Source organism: Erythranthe guttata, chromosome 10 (assembly GCF_056151865.1).
Source record: "Erythranthe guttata isolate IM_541 chromosome 10, IM_541, whole genome shotgun sequence".
In the NCBI taxonomy this organism is placed as follows: Eukaryota; Viridiplantae; Streptophyta; class Magnoliopsida; order Lamiales; family Phrymaceae; genus Erythranthe; species Erythranthe guttata.
The window spans coordinates 18,351,711-18,372,849 of record NC_142542.1 but is presented as its reverse complement, the minus strand read 5'-3'; the positions used below and the strand labels follow the sequence as shown (position 1 = coordinate 18,372,849).

General features: G+C 35.1%; 4 protein-coding genes across 5 annotated transcripts; 3 read left to right on the top strand and 1 right to left on the bottom strand.

Moving 5' to 3' along the window:
* Positions 1-3,119: 3,119 nt before the first annotated feature.
* LOC105959946 (hypothetical protein) lies at positions 3,120-6,671 on the top strand. The gene is made up of 3 exons (XM_088824318.1): positions 3,120-3,372; positions 3,490-4,089; positions 6,089-6,671. The coding sequence occupies exons 1-3, from the start codon at positions 3,204-3,206 to the stop codon at positions 6,451-6,453; spliced, it is 1,134 nt and encodes a 377-aa protein (XP_088680444.1). The 5' UTR covers positions 3,120-3,203; the 3' UTR covers positions 6,454-6,671.
* A 1,366-nt stretch (positions 6,672-8,037) lies between these two features.
* On the top strand, positions 8,038-10,430 carry LOC105959945 (leucine-rich repeat protein 1). Its single transcript, XM_012984108.2, has 6 exons — positions 8,038-8,493; positions 9,217-9,288; positions 9,445-9,588; positions 9,774-9,845; positions 9,950-10,021; positions 10,140-10,430. The coding sequence occupies exons 1-6, from the start codon at positions 8,273-8,275 to the stop codon at positions 10,210-10,212; spliced, it is 654 nt and encodes a 217-aa protein (XP_012839562.2). The 5' UTR covers positions 8,038-8,272; the 3' UTR covers positions 10,213-10,430.
* Positions 10,431-10,755: 325 nt separating this feature from the next.
* LOC105959944 (uncharacterized) lies at positions 10,756-15,976 on the bottom strand. 2 transcript variants are annotated; one of them, XM_012984107.2, is made up of 4 exons: positions 15,509-15,976; positions 15,387-15,432; positions 13,023-15,310; positions 10,756-12,726 (listed from the first exon to the last, which is right to left on the bottom strand). In XM_012984107.2, the coding sequence occupies exons 3-4, from the start codon at positions 15,285-15,287 to the stop codon at positions 11,044-11,046; spliced, it is 3,948 nt and encodes a 1,315-aa protein (XP_012839561.2). In that variant the 5' UTR covers positions 15,288-15,310; positions 15,387-15,432; positions 15,509-15,976; the 3' UTR covers positions 10,756-11,043. The 2 variants fall into 2 exon arrangements, with proteins under 2 accessions (XP_012839561.2, XP_088680339.1); XM_088824213.1 differs by having other exon boundaries at positions 13,023-15,313; positions 15,509-15,970.
* Positions 15,977-17,873: 1,897 nt separating this feature from the next.
* LOC105959905 (uncharacterized) lies at positions 17,874-19,928 on the top strand. Its single transcript, XM_088824214.1, has 5 exons — positions 17,874-18,102; positions 18,183-18,359; positions 18,684-18,782; positions 18,932-19,174; positions 19,276-19,928. Exons 1-5 carry the CDS (start codon positions 18,058-18,060, stop codon positions 19,708-19,710), a joined length of 999 nt encoding a protein of 332 aa, XP_088680340.1. The 5' UTR covers positions 17,874-18,057; the 3' UTR covers positions 19,711-19,928.
* Positions 19,929-21,139: the final 1,211 nt, after the last annotated feature.

Below are 21,139 nucleotides of genomic sequence, written 5' to 3'. Positions count from 1 at the left end.
ACTAAAAGTGTGATTTTTTGAAAAATAAGGAAACCAGTGTGGTTTTTGTGAACATGGGGGACCAAATGTAAAATCGGTGCAAACTTGAGAGACGAAAACTGTATTTTTCTCTCTATATATAGCAAATTTCCGTCAACACCCTAAGGTAAGACAAAATCACGAAAATCTCCCTCTTATTTTGGTAATTACAACACCCATCAATTATGTTATTGTCTTACCCATTCAACCTTACGAGGTAAATTTGCCTACAAAATTAGGGTTTTTTTCGTAAGAAAATACATAGTTAATGGATAATTGTAATTAACCAAATAAGAAATTAAAAAAATTCGTAATTTGACTTTACCTCGGAGTGACACGTAATTTACCCTATATATTATATAAATTGAAATGTACACTTGATAAAGATCAACTACTATTTATAAAGAAATGGAGAATGTGAGATAACCCCCTAGTTTTGAAAACATATATGAGGAGGTTCAATAGATTTTTTGTTCTAGTAAAAAACTCAAATTATAATCTTAATTTGACAGACCCCCTAGACAATTTGAAATACTTGTTTTACCCTTATATAATTAGTTTTTAGAACCATGTTGTTACCCGATTCATTCATCGTTCTCTCTCCACTCCCCCAAACCCTAGCCTTCTCTTTCTCACGATGCCCTCTCTTCTGCCGCTCGCTGCGTTCTTTAAAATAAAGCATTATGCAAGGAGTAAAGTAAAAAGGTTATTATCTTCAAAGCTCACATTTTCTTTTTTGAGTAAATCTTCAAAGCTCACATCTAATGCAACAAAATAGCAGGCTATAAGCATTGTGGTTGGTTTTTTTTCGTTTCGTTGCTCTCTTTTTTCCCATCAATTTTTGTGTTAATCAATTTAATTATTAGTAGTCTTTTGTTAATTTGTGTTTCCTGAGTTTGAAATTGTAAATTAATGGAAACCATTGGTCTTTTCTTTGAAGGTGTCCAAAATTTGATTGAAGCTGTAGATGAATTTGGAAAATATAGTCAAACTACAAATTACTATTGTTCTATATAATAATGTGTAGTAATATATAGTAACATGTAGTAATATATGCATGTGATTGTGCATATTGATCTGTATTTATTGGTTATAAATTAATATATCATGTAAATATTTAAATTGAACTTGATTTTTTTCTCACATGTCTTCGTGTTTGACAACCTCTATGTAATAAGTTTTTGTCGAGAGATCGGGGTTGTTGTCGTATTGAAAAGTGGGATTTGAAGCTATATACCACAAACTACACTATATATGACTATACTCATATAGTCACATGTGGTCATATACATGTAGTCATATATAGTCACATGTGGTCATATATATATAGTCGCATGTGGTCATATACATATAGTATATATAGTTACATGTGGTCATATACATATAGTCATATATATAGTCACATGTCGTAACATGTAGTAATATATAGTTATATATGACTATACGCATATAGTCACATGTGGTCATATACATGTAGTCATATATAGTCACATGTGGTCATATATATATAGTCATATATAGTCGCATGTGGTCATATACATATAGTATATATAGTTACATGTGGTCATATACATATAGTCATATATAGTCACATGTCGTAACATATAGTAATATATAGTTATATATAAACTATGTGTTTTTTCTGATGTATAGTGATGTTGATGATTGTGTATATCCATTTTTTTGTTCGGTACTAATTGATTATGATGATTTGTTCTTTGTTGAAGAACATATGCATGTAAGTGTGTATTTCGATCTATATTTGTACAAGTTGATTTATAATATCAAGATTTAATTGTGATTTTTGTTGTTGGTGTCGGTGAAGTTCTTTTTGTATATAATCAGCGGTCTACATAGTCGGTCGACTATATATAACTATACATGAGTGTATATGACTCGGGTGAAGAGAAGGTACAAGACAATATATATAACTTTGGAGGAAAAAAAATGTACATGATTATATATAACTATACCTGACTATTTAACATGTACTATACTATAGTCATCTGTAGTCAATTTATGTACATGAAATTTATTAAAAAATATTTAAAAAAAATTAAAAAAATTAACAAAATAAAAAAGTTAAAAAATTAAAAAATTAAAAAAGTTAAAAAATTAAAAAATTAAAAAGTTAAAAAATTAAAAAAATTAAAGAATTAAAAAAAATTAAAAAAATAAAAAAAATTAAAAAAATTATAATTAAAAGCAATTTTAAAAAAATAAAAAATAATAAAAACATAAAAATTTATAATATTTTATTGAAAATCTGAAAAATGATGCAGGTCCAAAATGCTGAATGCAGTTTCCTATTGTGTTGAATGCAGTTGGAGAAATGCTGAATGCAGTTGGAGAAATGTTGAATGCAGTTGAGCGAAAATTACAAATAAGGGCACAATAGTACTTTTGCCTCTCGAGGGGTATCTCAAAGAAAGAATTTTAGGGGTGGACTTATCCCTATATATTTTCCATTCTAGGGGTATATATCAAATGACCCCTATAAAGAATTAACCGTCCCACTACAAATTTTTTATTCGATTTTTGCCCCTCAAGATATACTAAAATTCACTTTGGTAATTAATATCTATCACGGAGTGAAAGTGATAAGATTAAAATTGATTAAAAAAAAAAAGATAAACTACAACCATCCCAAATATATGGTCAAATTACGAAAAACACTCATGTTTGGGTAATTACTTACAACCACCCCTCAATTATAAATCTTCTTACACCTTCACCTTTGCGGTTTCAAATTTAGTGGGAATGTTATCACTTTTGTACCCATTTTATCACATTCGAACTCCACATTTTGAATCAAGATGATCATAATATGTGTTTTTTGGCTTGTATATATCAGATTGTGGTGCATCAGAAACTGTATTTTTACACAAAACGAGTACAAACTAGAGCACATTCCACGAAATCTAGATGATTATGTTGAATTTGACATCATGAGGGTGGAGGTGTAAGAAAAAATCATAGTTGAGGGGTAAATGTAATTATCCAAACAAGATGGGTTTTTTTCGTAATTTACCCTTAAAAAACAAAATAAAACAATAATAAATTAATAATACAAAGAATAAATGCTGGGTTTGCTATCCGTCTTCTCTCATTATTCATGTGATAGTGGTAAAAGCTCAAAAGAGCCAATTAAAAAAAGAAGGAACCTTTTCTCTCTCTCTCTAGAAATGCTGAAGAGACAAGAGAGTTCACTCTCATCGTCTCGCCGTCAGGCGGCCGCCGCCGCCGCCGCGACACCACCGCCGGAAACTCACCATGCAAAAGCCATCGGTTGCATGTCCGGCCTCATTCAACTCTTCTCCAAATATCAAAATCCCAACAAACGCCTCACATTTGGTTAGAAAATTTCAATCACTGATCTCTTCCATTATACATACACCTATACATACATATATATATAATTATATATTTTCCCAATAATTAACAGCATTTTTCCGTTTCCCGCAATTTCAGGTAGAAAGCAAGAAAAGCGGAAGCCTACGTCACCAACCAAAACCAAAGAATCACTTCCGGCCAAAAATCCTCCATCCTCACCCAAACAAGACAGAACTAAAAAGCAAAATTCCGATGTAAAAGTGCCGAGGAGCCCCACCCTTCCGCCGGAGATCCGGCGATCGGACGCCGCGAAATCGCCGCAAAATCCGAGGACTCCGTCGTCCTCGCTGGTGGCGAGGCTGATGGGTCTGGAGGATATCGGCGGCTGCGCCGCCGTGAAACGGGCGGCGCTCGAGGAAGATCGCACCGCCGCCGAGAAAAGGCAGCGCCTGCTGGAAGCTCTGGAGAAATGCAACGAGGATTTGGAGGCGCTGAAGAGGATCATCAAGGCGGTGCAGACCTCCGACGTGCGCCTACAGCCGCCGCCGCCGCATCGGGGTGTACTGCATTCCAGCGGCGGAGATAATGAGGGTTCAATAATGTTGGTGAAACCGGACATAGAAAAGTGTACGGACGCGGGTGGTGAGAAGCGGAATATTCCGGTGGAGGAGGAGTTAACTCGTTCACCCCTCAGCGGCTTTTCCGGCGCCGGCGCCGTACAGAATACTAATACTGCAGGTCAGTCTCTTTATTTGAAGGCGTGCACAAATTCCATTATAGCATAATTACCAATTTACCGTGATCATATTAAATAATCATATAACATAATTAAAATAGTTATCTTCTGTTAAAAAAAAATGTCACGCCCTCTGGTACATTAATGATTAACATGTACCATGGATCATTTTTGTTTTGATGAAGTATATTATTTTATATCTTACTCATTAAATTATTAATTAGATAAGAGCTGTGTAACACAGACACGGAAACGGTGAAATGCGGAAATGGGAAAATGATATATCCTAAGGGATGCGGGAGTTGGGGGAATATGTAAATATTAAAAGTATAGGGGTATATTTATAAATATGCTATATGAACATATATAAGTTATATATATATATATATATATATATATATATATATATATATATACAATTTTTTTTACATATTTTCATGTAAAAATATTCAAAATAAATTTTACTACAAACTATCAATTTGAAATTAATTGATCATTAAATTATTTAAATAATCAGGGAATCAACAAAAATATTTGAAAATGTACTATTCAAACGTATTTCTAACTTTTTTAAAATTGCAAAATACCCCATAAGGTGTCCGATATGTGTCTGACACGAAACGTGTCCGAAACGTGAAAACGGTAAGAAGTTGAAGTTTTCGTACACCATAATTGTTAACATAAAATAAGTATAATTCTATAAATCCAAGTGTTTAATCATAATTAATAGTTTAATATTACAATACTAGTCAAAGGAGATGAAAAAAAGTGAAAAGTGAAACAGAATTGAGTGCATATAAATATGTGGGCTGTAGCTACAACAGTGAAGAAGATCTATCATTGTTTACCAGAGCTTTAATTTTGCTTTAGAATGACACTCCACTTTCTTTGGTTGGTTCTTTATTTATTTTTGGGTCCACAAATCTCCACTTTTATCTATTCTTGCCCCTTTAATTTTTTGTGTTTTCGATTGAGTTATCTCTCTAACGGTTACTTATTAGTTATAGTAATTAACCCATGTTCTTAATCATCATTACTCATTAGTATGTACCCATTAGCCAGGGCGGTTCTGAGGGGAGGCGAAGTAGGCGGTCGCCTTGGGCCCCCGAATTTTTACGAAAATTTGGCGCCCCCAAATTATTTTATTTACACTTTATATATTAGTACTTATACTTAAAAAAATTTAAGCTAAATAATTAATAGATATTTTTGCAATTTTCTTAACTTTGGGGCCCCTAAATATTAAATTTATAATGTCTTAATTACTTATTTTTATTCTAAAATAAAAATCAATATTCATTAGTGTATTCAAGTTTATAAATATTTATGAAGTCTATTTGCTATAAAGATTATACGAGGGAGGAAGTGAACCAACAAATCATATTGTTAATTTTGAATTTTTTTTCCACATTTTTAGCTACTTTATATTCATACATTTCAAAAAATATTTTGGGGGCACCGCCCCCGAACCCCCATAATAAAACAATATGGTTTATTAAATAGGGCCCCTGTTTTCAATTGTTCTTTAAAAACTCGCCTAGGGCCCCCGAATTCTCAGGAACGGGCCTGCCATTAGCATAACTTAAATGTTACTAATACAGTCGTGACTTCGTACGTGTGATTTTGACCATTTTTTGGTCTGATTTTGAAAAAGAAAAAAAATTAAAATATTGAAGTTGTAGTTCTTTGAGTTAGATTTTAATCGAAATTAAATTAGTTAGATTGGATGTAGTGTGACAATTATGCATGAATGAGTTACATTTTGAATATTAGATAACTCAAAACATTGAATTAGTGGTGGGGATGATCAGACATCCAATCTCGGTGATTTTAGTTGCATATGTTAGAAAGATATCTAAAGAACTACAATTCCGTATTTTGAGTTTTTCTAAAGTCAACCTGCAAAGTATTTTGTAGTCAAAACCATATTTAAAGTCGAAACAGTATTATTAAGACCGAAAAGAAAAACATAATTTACGAACCACGCTTTTATATATGCAGGAGCGACGAAAATACACGCAACGACGCAACAACGCAAGCCCACGTCAGCGAAGAAGCCAGGCGAAGACGACGAACCAACAGCCGCCAAACTACTCATCAGCACCGATTCAACGCTCCAGATGAGGCGGCGGGCAGCGTCCGCCGCCATAGCGCCGTCGTGGTGCAGTAGGGCGATGGTCCATAGTGTAGAAGAAGTCTGCGTCGACATCGCTTGGGGCGAAAAGAGGGAGGTTGGGAGAATAGGGCTTGTTTTGCAGGATCATTTATGCAGAGAATTGATTGAAGATCTTGTTAAGGAGATGAATTCTAATTGGTCAATTCGTCCTTTGCCCCTTGAAGCATGCAAGAGGAAGCTTTGTTTCTAATGTGTTTGTTTGTTAGTACTAATTAGTACAATTTGCCATTTGATCAAGATACATGTAGTGTGTGTGTGTGTGTGTGTGTGTGTGTGTGTGTGTGTGTGTGTGTGTGTGTGTGTGTGTGTGTGTGTGTGTGTGTGTGTGTGTGTGTGTTCTTGATCTTTTTAATTTGGTATTTATACTACTTTCAATAAAATGATCAAATTATGTTCCATAGAAGAAAATATTACAATACGAAATAATATTAATATATTGTCACAATTACATTGAGGGTAAAATTGGTATAGAAATTTGAAAAAAAATTGTAATTCAATCATAAGGGTGTTTTGGTAGTTTCTCATGAATAATTTTCCAGATAAGTATAAAACACCAAGAAATACTACGACGTTTTAAAATGAATTTGTGGGCTATCTTGAGCCCATATGAAAAACCCTTCAATTAAATAGAAAATATAGCCGATAAAAATTATGGGCCAATTTTATAGTTAGTGTTTATTATATGCAACAAAGCCCAACCCAAGAAAAATAGTCACTATTGGAAGACAAGCCGACGAGATAGGTCCGACCCATCCCGAACCGAAGGAATATTGACCCGATCGGAGTAAATTAGTCTTTTCTTTTTCTTAAATCAACGGTCGAGATAATTGGGAAAATGAAATTGAAAATCAAATCAGAAACCGGCCCCGAACTGTCCGGACTCGGGCGGTCACAACCCAACCCCCATTCGGGCCGGTTACGGGTCGTGGTTTTTTGACCCGGAGGTTCGAACCGGTGTGCATGCATGACTATATTGAACTAATTTTTTTTTCCTTTACCCAAGGCATAATACAAAAAAAAATTATATTATGTTAATATATTCTAATTCTACCACCGCCAAATAAAATTAAAAATGGAATACTATTCCCTTAATCACTAATAATTAGTTTAACATATCAAAGCCACCATTTGTGACTTAAGTCAAAATAGTTAATCTTAGTGGATCATTAATTAAGTAAAAGATGGGCAAATGAGAACATTGGAATGAGGAACTTTTTCTCCTCCAATATTAGGGAAAAGTAAGTGGGAAATTGACTTGGGAAAAAAATAAATGAGTTTGGTCTTCCTAAACCAACATCCATCTAATCCACCACCATAACTACTCTTAATCTTAATGATTAGAAATATTTAAATATGTTGCGTGAAAACTATTTGTAACTATATAGGTACATTGGGTAAATCTACACTTTTGTATAATAGTTTGCAAATCGTACAAGATAAGTAAATCATACTATACTCGATAAATCTACACCTGCGTATAATAGTTTGCAAACCATAAGAGAAAGACATAAACCACACCAGGTTAACTAACACAAGCTCAATCTAGCGACCGTTCCCAATGGGATTTGAGCTTGAATCAATTGACACAAGTTTTCGCACTCGAATCAATTGACACAAATTCACTTGCTTCGACCACTGAATCATCTCTTGCCGAACTTCTTCGAATAATTTTGTTCTCATGGTACATAGTTGTTTTTTCATGTATTGGTCCAATTTATTTGTAGAAATATTTAGTAAGTTTTTATTTGATTTACTTTTTATATAGAAAACATTTAGATTTAAAAAAAATAACAATAGCATAAATAAATAAAAGAAAGTGAAGATGCAATGTTTTGTTTATCTTCCATTCCCAAAACCCCTCTTCTCTCTCTCTTCTCTCTCTCTCTCTCATCAATCAATCAGTCAAACCAGTCAATAACTCTGGTCTCTGCAAACGCAATTCATCAATCTGAAACTGAAAAATCAAACATCCGAAGAGGTTTGTTCTTGTTCAATTCGAGGTGGGAGCTATGGCGGGGAGAGATTTACTGTTATTTCTTGCCCTAACTATTGTGTCTTCATCGCTACTCGTACAAAAAGCCCGTGGGAATTCGGAGGGCGACGCGCTCTACGCGCTTCGCCGGAGCTTGTCCGACCCGGACAACGTTCTCCAGAGCTGGGATCCGAACCTCGTGAACCCTTGCACCTGGTTCCATATCACCTGCAACCAAGACAACCACGTCACTCGCGTGTATGTACTGTTTTCTGAAAGATGCTTTTTTTTTAATTATTAATAATTGTGCATAAATTTTGTTTCGAGTTCGTATTTGATGGTGGTTTTAAAAAAATATTGATCTTCAGTAGCTAATTTCGTGATTATATTTCTGTATTCGTTCCAAAATCTGGTTGGGTATATCCAAATTTGTGACGATTGTGGATTTAAAAAAAAAAAAAAAACTCATTAAATTGCATTCTTAGACCTCGTTTGGTTGGGGAGATTAGCTATGATTAACTAAATAATTGGATTTTGTTTGATATTTGGTATCCCCAATAACTTACCGGGTCGACCCGCAAAGATTATGTTATCATGATTTTGATGGAGTTTTTTTGTTGGACGTCCCGGAGTTCGATTTAATAGTTGCGTTTTCATTAGATTATTTGATTTTATCTTGACTAGTCTTATCTTGGCAACCAAACGAGGCTTTAAAGGATTTAGACTTTGGAACAGATTCAAAATCAAGTATTGTTCGTATTTATGAAATATTTACTACTATAAATTATCCAAACAAATACTTTGGATTTATCGTAATATGGATTTTGATACTCCCATATGAAAGTAGAGAATTGCTTTACTTATTGCAGTATATATCCATGTTTTCAGCTTCCCTATTTCTTATTGTATATGAATTGTTCTTTCATATGCTTCGTAATGATTGTGTAACCGAATCTTACGAGCTTCGTAATTCTTCGATAGGGACCTTGGAAACTCAAATTTGTCCGGTCATCTAGTGCCCGAGCTTGGGAAACTGGAAAATCTCCAATATCTGTAAGTACTAAGTAGCGTTTGCGTTTCAACTTTATTTATTTCATGCAGCAACGACGATATTTTTTTTACCTTCTTTAATCGAAATCGCATTTATGAAAGTATCCCCTGCTTTCCTTTCTTGGCAAGTAACTATCGTCGCTGTTATTCATCGTGCAGGGAACTTTACAAAAATAACATTCAAGGAACAATTCCTAAAGAGCTTAGTCAGTTGAAGAGCTTAATAAGTTTGGATCTGTACAACAATAATATGACCGGAACAATACCTTCGTCCCTCGGAAAATTGAAATCTCTTGTTTTTCTGTAAGTTAGTACTTATTGCTCTTATTAATATAATTCATTGCTTCGTACACTTTTATAGCTCTGATAAATCGATTTTTCAACAAGAAGCTGAAATTTTTGCTTCGTTTATCCATTTTGTATACTCCCTTTTTTGAAGAGTCCTCCTTAATTAGCGATAAGTCGATAACCCTTTGTTTATTTTACAGACGTCTTAATGATAACCAGCTAAATGGACCGATCCCAAGAGCATTGACTAGTATATCTAGCTTGAAAGTTGTGTAAGTGCTTTTGCCTTGACATAACTTATATCCCGGTATATAATGAATTATGTGATGCGAGAAGATAAACTAATTATTCCCATTTACTTTTTTGTATGTTGTAGAGATGTCTCGAATAACAATTTGTGCGGTACAATACCTACTACCGGTCCATTCGAGCACATCCCCTTAAACAAGTAAGATGCTTATCCAACTCGTTTTTGTTTTTTTTTCTTGAAATTTCGTTATTCTTGATTTCTTTCCACACTCGATTTTATCTCACATGGTTTGGTCACGTATCGGTTGTATTTGCAGCTTTGAGAACAACCCTCGATTGGAAGGTCCGGAGCTGCAGGGACTTGCAAGTTACGATACTAACTGCTCTTAAAGAACCGTGTGGCACTTTGAAGAAACTTAGCAATAGCTTTTCGTTTGTTCAAATGTGGGTTTTCCTTTTTAAATATGTTAATTTGGTGTTGTGTTGCGTAGCGTAAGATGCCTATTCTTGTAAAACTCGTTATGGTTTTCGAGACGGTGACGAATATCTGTTATTGAAACTATGTAATATATTGTATCTAATTATGCCGGTTCTTGTGGCTTATTCTACCATGGCTTTGATATAGCAAGTAGTTGTGACATTATCAGAAGAACAAGGTTTATTACAAGTGAATTTTCAATTTAGCACCATGAAATCATAGGCCATATTACGGCCACGCCCAGGGAGTTTTTCGTAGTTTTGGCTTACCTTAGGGGGTGGGAGTTTTTCGTAGTTTTGGCTTACCTTAGGGGGTTGCCGTAATTCGCCGGAAATCATCATAATACAACACAAGAATTTGGAAAAAAGAAAACCTAATCACACCAATTGTCATGTATATTAAAAAAAAATAAAAATAAAGAACATCATAAAATGTATAAAACTGACAACAGAACAAACTGTTTCCCCTCTGATGAAAGGAACTAATCAACAATCTTAAAAGATGTCTGCACAAAATTTTACAGGAAAACCTCAATACAACACAAGGTAGCTCAAAACTGCTCTCACAATAAATACTAAAAAAACTCCGAAACCTCATCAACAAACCTCAAAAAATCGACTCAATAACTCGTTCTTCAACAAACGAACCACATTTCTGGATAAATTACGAAAAAAATAAAAAATAAACAGATAAAACCCCTCTTGCTATCGAGGAGAACGCAAAATTGTCCAAGCCTTGCATTCTCATTCCTTATCGGAATCGCTCGAACTCGATTCGGAGCTAGAGCTTGAACTCGAGCTCGAGCTTTTAGAAGCTTTACCTTTTTTTCCTTTATCGGATGAAGCTTGATTAGGTGCTTCGATTTCTTTGTCTGTCCCTTTTTCATCTGTTTTCACTTGTACCGAAGCATCTTCTGAAATTGGCTCCAGTTTTTCCGGTGCTTCTGCGTCTAATACTTGCTTTGGAGGAAAATTAGTATCCTCCGAAGGAATGGGTCCCACAACCACATGTGTCGTGTGATGAACTTCGCCTGTACTGCTTTCGTTTGGTTGCTTATAATCCATCGTAGCAACTTCTTCGGCTTGTCTGAATTCAAGAATCGATTTCTCATGAGTGGGGCCCACTACACTCGATTTTGTATTCGGCGCCAGTCCATTATCAGATTCCTCAATTACGGTTTCCCGAACTACGAGCTCGGCTCGGGGCGGCTCCAAAAGAACAGTCTTGTCGCTGGTGTCACCAACTTGACCTCGATGGATGACATCATCACCCACCACAACTACAGTTTCTGCTGATGTCACCAACTCAGCTTTCTCGGAGACAGCATCAATGTCCTCTGTGGATCCCACTTTCAGTTCAGGTACCTCGGAAATTTTATCTTTTTCGTAACTGTGATTTACAACAGTAGGAGTAATAAGTTGGGCTTCGTTTTCTTCAACTTGACCTCGATAGATGACATCATCACCCACCAAGGCTGCAGCTTCCGCTGATGACATCGCTTCATTTTTGTCGGAAACAGAATCAACGGCTTCCGTGGACCCCACTTTCAGTTCAGATACCTCGGAAATTTTATCTTCTTCATAACTGTGATTTACAACAGCGGGAGTAATAAGCTGGGCTTCGTTTTCTTCAACTTGACCTCGATAAATGACACCATCACCCACCACGGATGCAGCTTCTGCTGATGTCATTGCTTCATTTTTCTCGGAAACAGAATCAACGGCTTCTGCGGACCCCACTTTCAGTTCAGGTACCTCGGAAATGTTATCTTCTTCATAACTGTGATTTACAACAGTGGGAGTAATAAGACGGACTTCGCATTCTACGACTTGACCTCGATGGATGACATCATCACCCACGGCCACTGCAGCTTCCGCTGATGTCACCAACTCAGCTTTCTCCGAAACAGAATCAACGTCCTCTGTGGACCCCACTTCCGGTTCAGGTACATAAGTGCGAGGTATAATAAGCTGGACTTTGTTTTCTTCCTCGGATAGTGTCTTGTCTTCAGAAGAATAATCTCGATCGGGGGAATATTCTCGCTTGAGTTCCCTCTCGTTCAACTCCTTTCTCGACACATCAATAAGTTCCGCTCTTGTTTCAGATATTTGTGGCTCTGAAATATAATCTGTTTCTTCTTCCTTATTCTCCCTCGAGTTAACTGAGTTTGCCTCAACAGCTCTAATAATACTAAAGTCACCGACATTATCTAATTCAGACAAGAGTTCTTCTTCGTCGATTTCTTCAAACTCAACCGCCTCTTCAACTGTTGTCTGAACATCAACAACATGAGAACTAGTTGTTATCTCGGTACTAGCATTGGTTTCGATGGATCGAGAGTTAACTTTTAATGAGGTGTCACTATCGAGCTCGTTGACCGAGTCAGGAATGTTCGATTTCGGTGACTCGGCTTTGTTACTTGATTCCTGCATCGAGACAAAAGAGGGATATCATGATTCAAGAAACAAGGTTTTAAGACAGGCTCAAATATTCGGCATAAGAGTTTCTTAACTAAATTACAATCTTTATTAGATTCCAAGTTGCACAAAGTTATCACCGGCATCAAAACGGAACTCAACTTACGGCAAAGTTTATATTCACAATAACCAAAAATAAAGTATTAAAGCAAAGATTTTTCAATTTTAGTTGTGCAACGAATTATCCATCAATCATCTCAATTACTACAAGAAATAACTTTCCGAAAAATGGGTTATAATTTTACCTGCACTTCACTAAGATGCTCAGCAATCGGCTTAACTACACGCTCTTCCAAAGATTCTAACGAGGCCACGATATTTTTATCCGGGCCCGCATTTTCAGTGTCCACACCATCATTGTACATTACAGCATGTACTGGAATCACATCAGAAGAAATCGAAGATGACGAGATGTTTCTACTCACTCCTCTTCGAGGGCTCGAATCGTAAACAGGTTCCCTCGGTTGTACTTCATCAACCAGCAACGTATTCTCGACTGGAAAATCGTTATTTTCTGCAGAAATTTCTGGATCAATGAAAACCCTTTCGCTCACTTCCGAAAGCGAAGAAGACCTCGAATAATTACTACTTTTCGAATCTTCTTCTTCGTCATCAGAAGATTGACTTCCATGCCCAACATGCTCAGAAACACACTCGATTTTGGAAGAGATAGTTTCCGGTTCTTGATTTACTTCTTCTTCTTCAACAACTTCTTCTTCTTCTTCTTCAACAACTTCTTCTTCTTCTTCAACAATTTCTTCTTCTTCTTCATTTTCTTGATCTAGTGGCGGGCCCGCCTCGATTTCTTCTTTCGTCCACGGGATCGGGTCCACTTCCAGGATAACACTATCTTCTTCCGAGAGCTTCCTCTCTTCCAAATCCGCCACCGAACTAACCGACTCGGTTTCCGGAACAGAACTCACCTTCGACTCACTGAGTTCACTCGATTGCCGCTGAAACAAAGAATAGCTCGAAGATTCATCTTCCGAAACAGGCACAAAGTAAGGCCTCAAGTTTCTGCTCGGCGCGAAAATCGAAGAAGGCCGTACGTTAAAACTCTCGTGCCTTCGGAAAAAGGCCGCTTCCCTCGATTGAGACACAAACTCCTCCTGAAATCCTTCCCCTACAAGATTCGGCTTCTCTTCGCTCGAGTCGTAAGGAATATCGAAAGGGTTTCGCCTCTGTAATAAAATAGAAGGAGCCGAGCCGGGGATAGGTGGCAAACCTACATCGTAGTATGAATCTTGAGGAATATTCTCGAACGGGTTTTGTCTTCTTGTGGAGATAGGGGCGATGTTGAAAGGAAGATCGGAGCTTTCGAAGTCGATCAAGTTCCTCTCTGCAAGAAGGGAGGCCGTGTTTTTCCTCAATCTTCTCCTTAAAATTAGATTCTCCAAACGTTGGTTCCTTTCGATTTCGGAACTTCCTAAATCCATTAGATTCTTTTGGTCCTCCTCGGTCCACGTAATGGCGGATTTTGTCTGCTCTTCTTTATCTTCGTTTTCATCTTCGTTTTCATCATCTGCAACTTCCAAGTCCTCGTGAGTTTCGGTCTCGTTGTCCGATTCGTGGGTGGTGGTGGAGGAGGACTTTAGAGACGTTTCCGAGGCCGACACGGAGCCGCCACGGGAGATATGAACTGGCTGAGGTGGCTCTTCATCTAACAGTGGATGGAGTTCGTCGAGCATCGGCATTATATCAGCCATTGATGCATCGGGTGACGAACTTTCGGCTCTACTACTCGAACCAGAATCCGAATCATCATCTTCTTCTTCTTCTTCTTCCACTTCTTCATCTTCTCCATCTTCCTCTTCTTTTTCTCTCTCTTCTTTTTCTCTCGCTGCGTATTCCCTCTCTTCTTTTTCTCTCTCTGCATATTCTCTCTCTTCAACTCGTGTCCAAGGAGAACGAGGAGGAGAATCAAGGGAATCAACATTCACCATCTCGGAATCGAAAGAATCCGCTTCCGATTTCTCATCATCCGATCGATCAAGAAACTCATCATCCATCTTCTGCTTATACCTCAAACCCTCCAAACCTCTGTTTTCTTCCCAAATCTCACCCTCATTCGATTCAATTTCCCTCGATCTCTCCTCGATCAACGGAGCTGAAAAATCAGGATGCTCAGCTGACTGATCTGCCACACCACTGAATCTCTCCACAAAATAGCTCTCGTTTTTTTCGACAACAGCACCAGCAGTATCTAAAGACACACCAGTCTTTATCGAAACAGACTCAAATGTCTTCTTCTCTTCGATCTCGATTTCGGGTATGTTCGGCTGCCCGTAACTTAAAAGCACACCGAGTAACACAGCGGTGCATACTAGGATAGGGGATGTGGACAACAACAACGAAAAGACGAAAGGGAATGATCGGTGTAATAATATCAAGAAACAGAGCATACCCACAAGGAATGGATGATTGCAAACTGATCTAAAAACCCCTTTGATTGTAAAGATCACTCCTTTTCTCAATTTAATTCCAATCTCCAACAAATCACTATTACCCATTTCTCTGTTTCTCACTCCTAAATCTGCTACATCAATAAATAAATTCAGACAACACCCCAAATAAAAAAGAGCATGTAATAAAATTAGTCAAGAACTCACCTTTAATGAATTTCAAGAATTGAGATTTTTGAGAATCAGACAGTACCTGAAAAACCCAAATAAAATTAAACAAAAAAAATTAATTTGACCAAAAACAAACAAAAATTGAGCTAAGTACATACCAGCTTGAAACATGGATCAATCCAGCAAGAAAAGAAAGAAAGTAAAATTTTGATTTCTTTTGTTATTACACCAACTCTCTCTTCTTTTCTTGTCTGAGAGCTACAGCTAATGATCCATTATTTTTTGTCTATCTGTACTCAAGGAATCAAATTTGTACACGGAGAAAAAAAAATAAAAGAGTTACTGCAGAAAAAAGGGAAAGTTGCGATCTTTATCTCTCTTTCTGCCCACTTTTTTCAATTTAGTTATTGAAATTGGATTTACGATGCTAATGATCTGATGCATACAGCAATTTTGGATTAAAAAAGATGGGATTTTGATCAATTTTTTGACTAAAGAATTGCTGATCTGAAAGCTGTTGTTTGAGGGCGCAGCACAATGCTGTGAGGGTGTGTGTAGATGATAATCACACATTGGGAGAATTCTTTTAAATTTTTAATTGTGTATTAGGAATGATGGTTATCATTACTTTCTTGGATTAAGGGCTTTAAATCTAACTTTATTTTTCTTTGAAATGGTTGGGGAGCACATGACAGGGTTATTAATTATTTTTTATAAGAATTTCTATTTTTGATTTTTTTTAAGAATTTAATGGAATTAATTTACCATTTCTGAAAGAAAAATAATTGATTTTCTGAAAATACGAATTCTGATTTAATAATTAATTCTTGCATTTTGAGATCATAAAATATAATTACTTTTTCTCTTTCTAGTTATTTTGTTCTTATTGTAATAATTTGCAAAATTAGTTGAACCATTTGTTCTTCAAGAAATGGCCTAACAATTGGAGCAACAGTTGCGTCAATAGTTCGAATCATCTTGTGGGTTCTGTATTAAAAAAAAATATTAAAAAAAGTAGTAGTTGTGTCTAGGGATTGATGATCATAACAAAGAAAATAGTTATTTAGATAAAATATTATTTTATATTATATGTCAATTTTGTGAGTTACTAGTTATAGACTATTTGATATGTCGTGGGATTCAAAATTTTACTTATATAAAATTACTTGAAATTATTTCATCAAATTATGTCCTTATAAACTCTAATTCTTGAATTAAATTTCCACATCTGAATCATGGGTCTAGATTTTATTTAATTGTATTATGTGCACTGAACTTGATTGCAAAGGAGACAAGATCCAGTCCAAAATAATTGTTTTTTTTTTTTATGTATTCATCGGCTTTTATCGTACCATACACGTATATAGATCGATATAAATTTTACACATATTTATATTAATGATGTACGACCGTCAAATGAAAAAAATACTCGATATATTTCGTCAGATGTAATATTTACAAGACCATCTTTGAATGCATACTATAAATATATAATGATAATTAATGCTAAGCAGCAACTATTCACATAGTGGGTAGTTTAATATTATAAGATTGTATGTTTTAGTATTTTGTATTCACCATTTCTTGATTTTATATACAAAGTGGAAGGTCACGATTCTAGCTCAACTATTGTAGTGCAATAAAAGAGAAATCTTGAAAGGAGAAATTGCTTTTAAGCTATTATTAGCATGGACATAGGAATGCGGAAACGGACGCGGGAAAAAACTCCGTTTTCCAAAACAAATGGATACGGATGTAGAAAAACGTGTAAATATTAAAAATATAAGGGTACATTCATAGTTTCTAAAATAATTTTATATATTTAACTTATATGTACTTATCGTCAATTATATATTTGCATCTACAAATTATATATAATTTACAAGTTTCAATCTGAATTATCATTACACAAATTATATTTGGCGCATATAAATTTACTTCAGTACGGAATTAACATCTACAAAAAATATTAGAACATCATGAGAAGTGAAAAAGAGACATAATGTAAGATTTTTTTTAAGTGTGTACAATTTTGAGTTTTTATTTAAAATGAGTTTTGGAATTTTTTTGGTGGAAACGTATTTCTATTTTTTTATTATTACCAAAAAGTCCCTGAAACTTTTAAATATTTACAGAAATGACCCCAAAATGTTTGCCACAAGTGTCATGAAGTTTCGATCTGAAACGTGACAACGCGTGTGGATAGAAGTTTCCGTGCATATATCGTAGAGTTTTAAGTCATTTCCAAGTGAGATTGTGAAGGAATAAAAAAATCATTATGCATACTATGAGATATTCTTTTAGGTATTATTTAAGTTTATAAAAAATAATTGGATTCTTTAGAAAATAGAATTAAAGATTGAATTTGATGTTTGATGAGAGAATGAAAAGAGAAATATAATAATGAGAGAATGTATAGGCAGATGCGTAACTTCCTGATATTGTAGGGGAGGAAATTGCAATTTATGTAAATATATTTAGCCAACTGTCGGACAAACCGCCGGTCCAGCCTAACTGCTTTTAGGAAACAGGCAAAACTACCATTCCCATCACTTTTCCTTTCTTCTTCATTTTTTCATTTCATCTCTCTCATCTCTCTCATCTCTCTATAAATTCATAAATAAATAAAAATAAAAATAAAAAACCTCCCGGTTCTTCCGATGATTTAGCAGACTATATTCTTTAGACGACGAACGAAAAATAAAAAATGTCGCCGGAAAAACCACAAGCCAACGATGTCGAGCAAGCCAAGGTAATTAACTTGTATATATATATATATGGAAATTTACAACATGTAATATTATTTTGTTAACGATAATCTTTTGAATTCAGATCGACGAGGTCCGAAAATTGCTCGGCCCCGTCGCGAATAAATTTCCGTCCCAATGTTGTGACGCGTCGATACTAAGATACCTTAGAGCGAGTAATTGGAACGCGAAAAAAGCAACGAAAATGTTGAAAGAGACGCTCAAGTGGCGTATCCAATACAGGCCAGACAAGATCAAATGGGTAATTAATTATTTTTATGATATACAGGGGCGCATCCGGTCGATATTGTAGGGGGTAGGTTAATTTTTTTTAGAGTTATTTACAAAAAAATTGCTAAAACTAGTATATATATATATATATATATATATATAAAATTTTTAATTAAAAACTATAAATTTAAGTTGTATTATTTTATATTGTCATAACAAATAGAACAAAATATCTAAATTTACACAAGAGAATAGAGAAGAATTTTTTTGGGGGTAAAAACACATATTTATAAAATATTATGCCAAAAAGTAATTAAAAAAAATTGATTTTTTTATTTTTCCTATTTGGATTTAGGATGATATTGCTCAAGAAGCTGCGAGGGGGAAAATTTACAGAGCAAACTATTCGGACAAAAATGGAAGGACTGTGCTTGTTATGAGACCTGGATTACAGGTATATATATATATATATATATATATATATATATATATATATATATATATATATATATATATATATAAAGAAAGAAAGAAAAATCATTAATTATGTTCTTGTTTTGAAAAATATGGACTAATTCTATTTTTTTTATATATATATGCAAGAATTCAAATTCTGTAGAGGAGCAAATAAAGTGCTTAGTATATTGCATGGAGAGCGCTATATCGAACCTAGATGAAGATCAAGAGCAAATGGTTTGGCTAATCGATTTTCAAAAATGGAATATGGCTTCGATTTCGGTCAAAGTAACTCGCGAAACGGCTCGTGTGTTACAAGATCATTACCCCGAGAGGCTCGGTATCGCAGTTTTCTATAACCCCCCCAAAGTTTTTGAGTCGTTTTGGTTGGTGAGTTTTTTTTTTTTTTTTTTTTTTTTCAAGTATTAATTATATTTGTGTCTTTTGAATGATCGTAAGATATTTATTCGATTTTTAATCAATATTTGTAGATGGTGAAGCCGTTTCTCGAGACCAAGACATACAAGAAAGTGAAGTTTGTGTACTCGGATCATCCTCCGAGTATGAAGGTAATGGAAGCTTTATTCGATATGGAGAAGCTCGAGTCGACTTTTGGCGGGAAGAATGAGGAGAATTACGACTACGAATCTTATGCGGAGCGAATGAAGAAAGAGGAGAAACAAAAAACCGATGGCAAAAAATCCAAAAAATCCGGCGATGGATCGCCGTCGGATCGAATGAGTGTGGTTTCTGAAGTGACCGACTCGGATTTCTTGGTGTCGGAAGTTTGCTCTCAAGTGTCTGATGAAGCTGATTTTTCGGACAAGAACGAGATAGGTTCGGATTTGGAGGGTCTTGATGAGATCGAACGGTTGCAGATCGATTGCAAGGATAAAATCGACGGTGGAGATGAGGTGAAAAAATGAATTGATGTTTGATAAAATCGACGGTGGAGATTAATTACAAACAATTCTTTCATTTTAGCTCCATTTTAATTGATATTTATGAACTTCAAAATCCATATTAAGAAAAGTCATCCATCTTATTTGGAAGAGTTAACTTATTGATTTTGATTTCCACCATTTTTGTATATTAAAAAATTCAATTTACATGAAAGAAATCATCATGTGAAATGTTTCCTAAATTCCATTTGATTTTACTTCAATTGCATAAATCACATATAATATCGGAATTTAACAAATTTAATAAAAGGTCGAATATAAGCAACCCAATTTTATATTGTCGCTAGGTTAAGCTTGTCACACATGATTGGTCTAGTATAGTTTATGTCTCTCGTGTGGTTTACAAGCTATTATACGAGAATGTAGGTTTACCCAGTGCACACATATAATTGATTAAAAAAATTAATTAATCAACAAGTAATTATTACAATTTTATTAAATCAAAATTAAAAGTAAATCAATGTAGGTAATTGAAAGAGGCCTAATTCATGTCTTACATATCTAATAAAAATTAATTCAACATTGTTAATTGAAGGAGGCCTAATCCATGTCTCACATTTCTAATTTTTTTTTTTAGAAGAATCGATCAATATTATTGGGTGATATCCGCCAAGTCCGAAGGAAGGGTTGCTCCCTCGCTACAAGAATGACCATAGATCGACACTAGCATATGTGCCAATTTATTACCAGATCGTCTAATAAAATCAAACGTACAAGATACAAAGACTCTACATAAAGCCAGACTTTGTTCAATGAATGCTCCAAACGGAAGAACCGAATGCGCTGTTATCACCTGTAAATTGTCCCCTTCCACAATAATGTTCGGCCACTCCTTTTCTTGTGCTGTGATTAATGCCCTGAGAATAGCATGGGCTTCTCCATCTACCACCATTGGCCGACCGGCGAACTTGTGAACCATCCGAAACAAGCACTCGCCCCTAGAATTGCGAGCGACAAGTGAAGTAGCATAATACGTCTCACCTCGCGGAAAGCTTGCATCCACATTAATTTTGATCACTCCATCGTCCGGTGGTTTCTAATTGGTTATATAAGAAATTGAAACAACATAAAATATTATTTTTAAGCAGCGAAAACGTATATTTTTTTTTTTTGGAATAAACACAGTTTTCAACCTTCAAGTTTGCATCGATTTCGCATTTTCTCCCCATGTTTATAAAAAACACATTTGATCCATCATGTTTAAGAAATTTAACATTTTTAGTCTTTTCAGTCAATTTTATGCTTGCTCTAACGGGATCAAATGTGTGATCATTATTGTCTTAACTAACGAACTAACGATAAATTAATGAAAATGATCGAAAGTTTTGAATTATTGCAATATGAAGTACCAAATATGTTTTTTGTGGATATAAAAGATCAAATGTGAAATCAG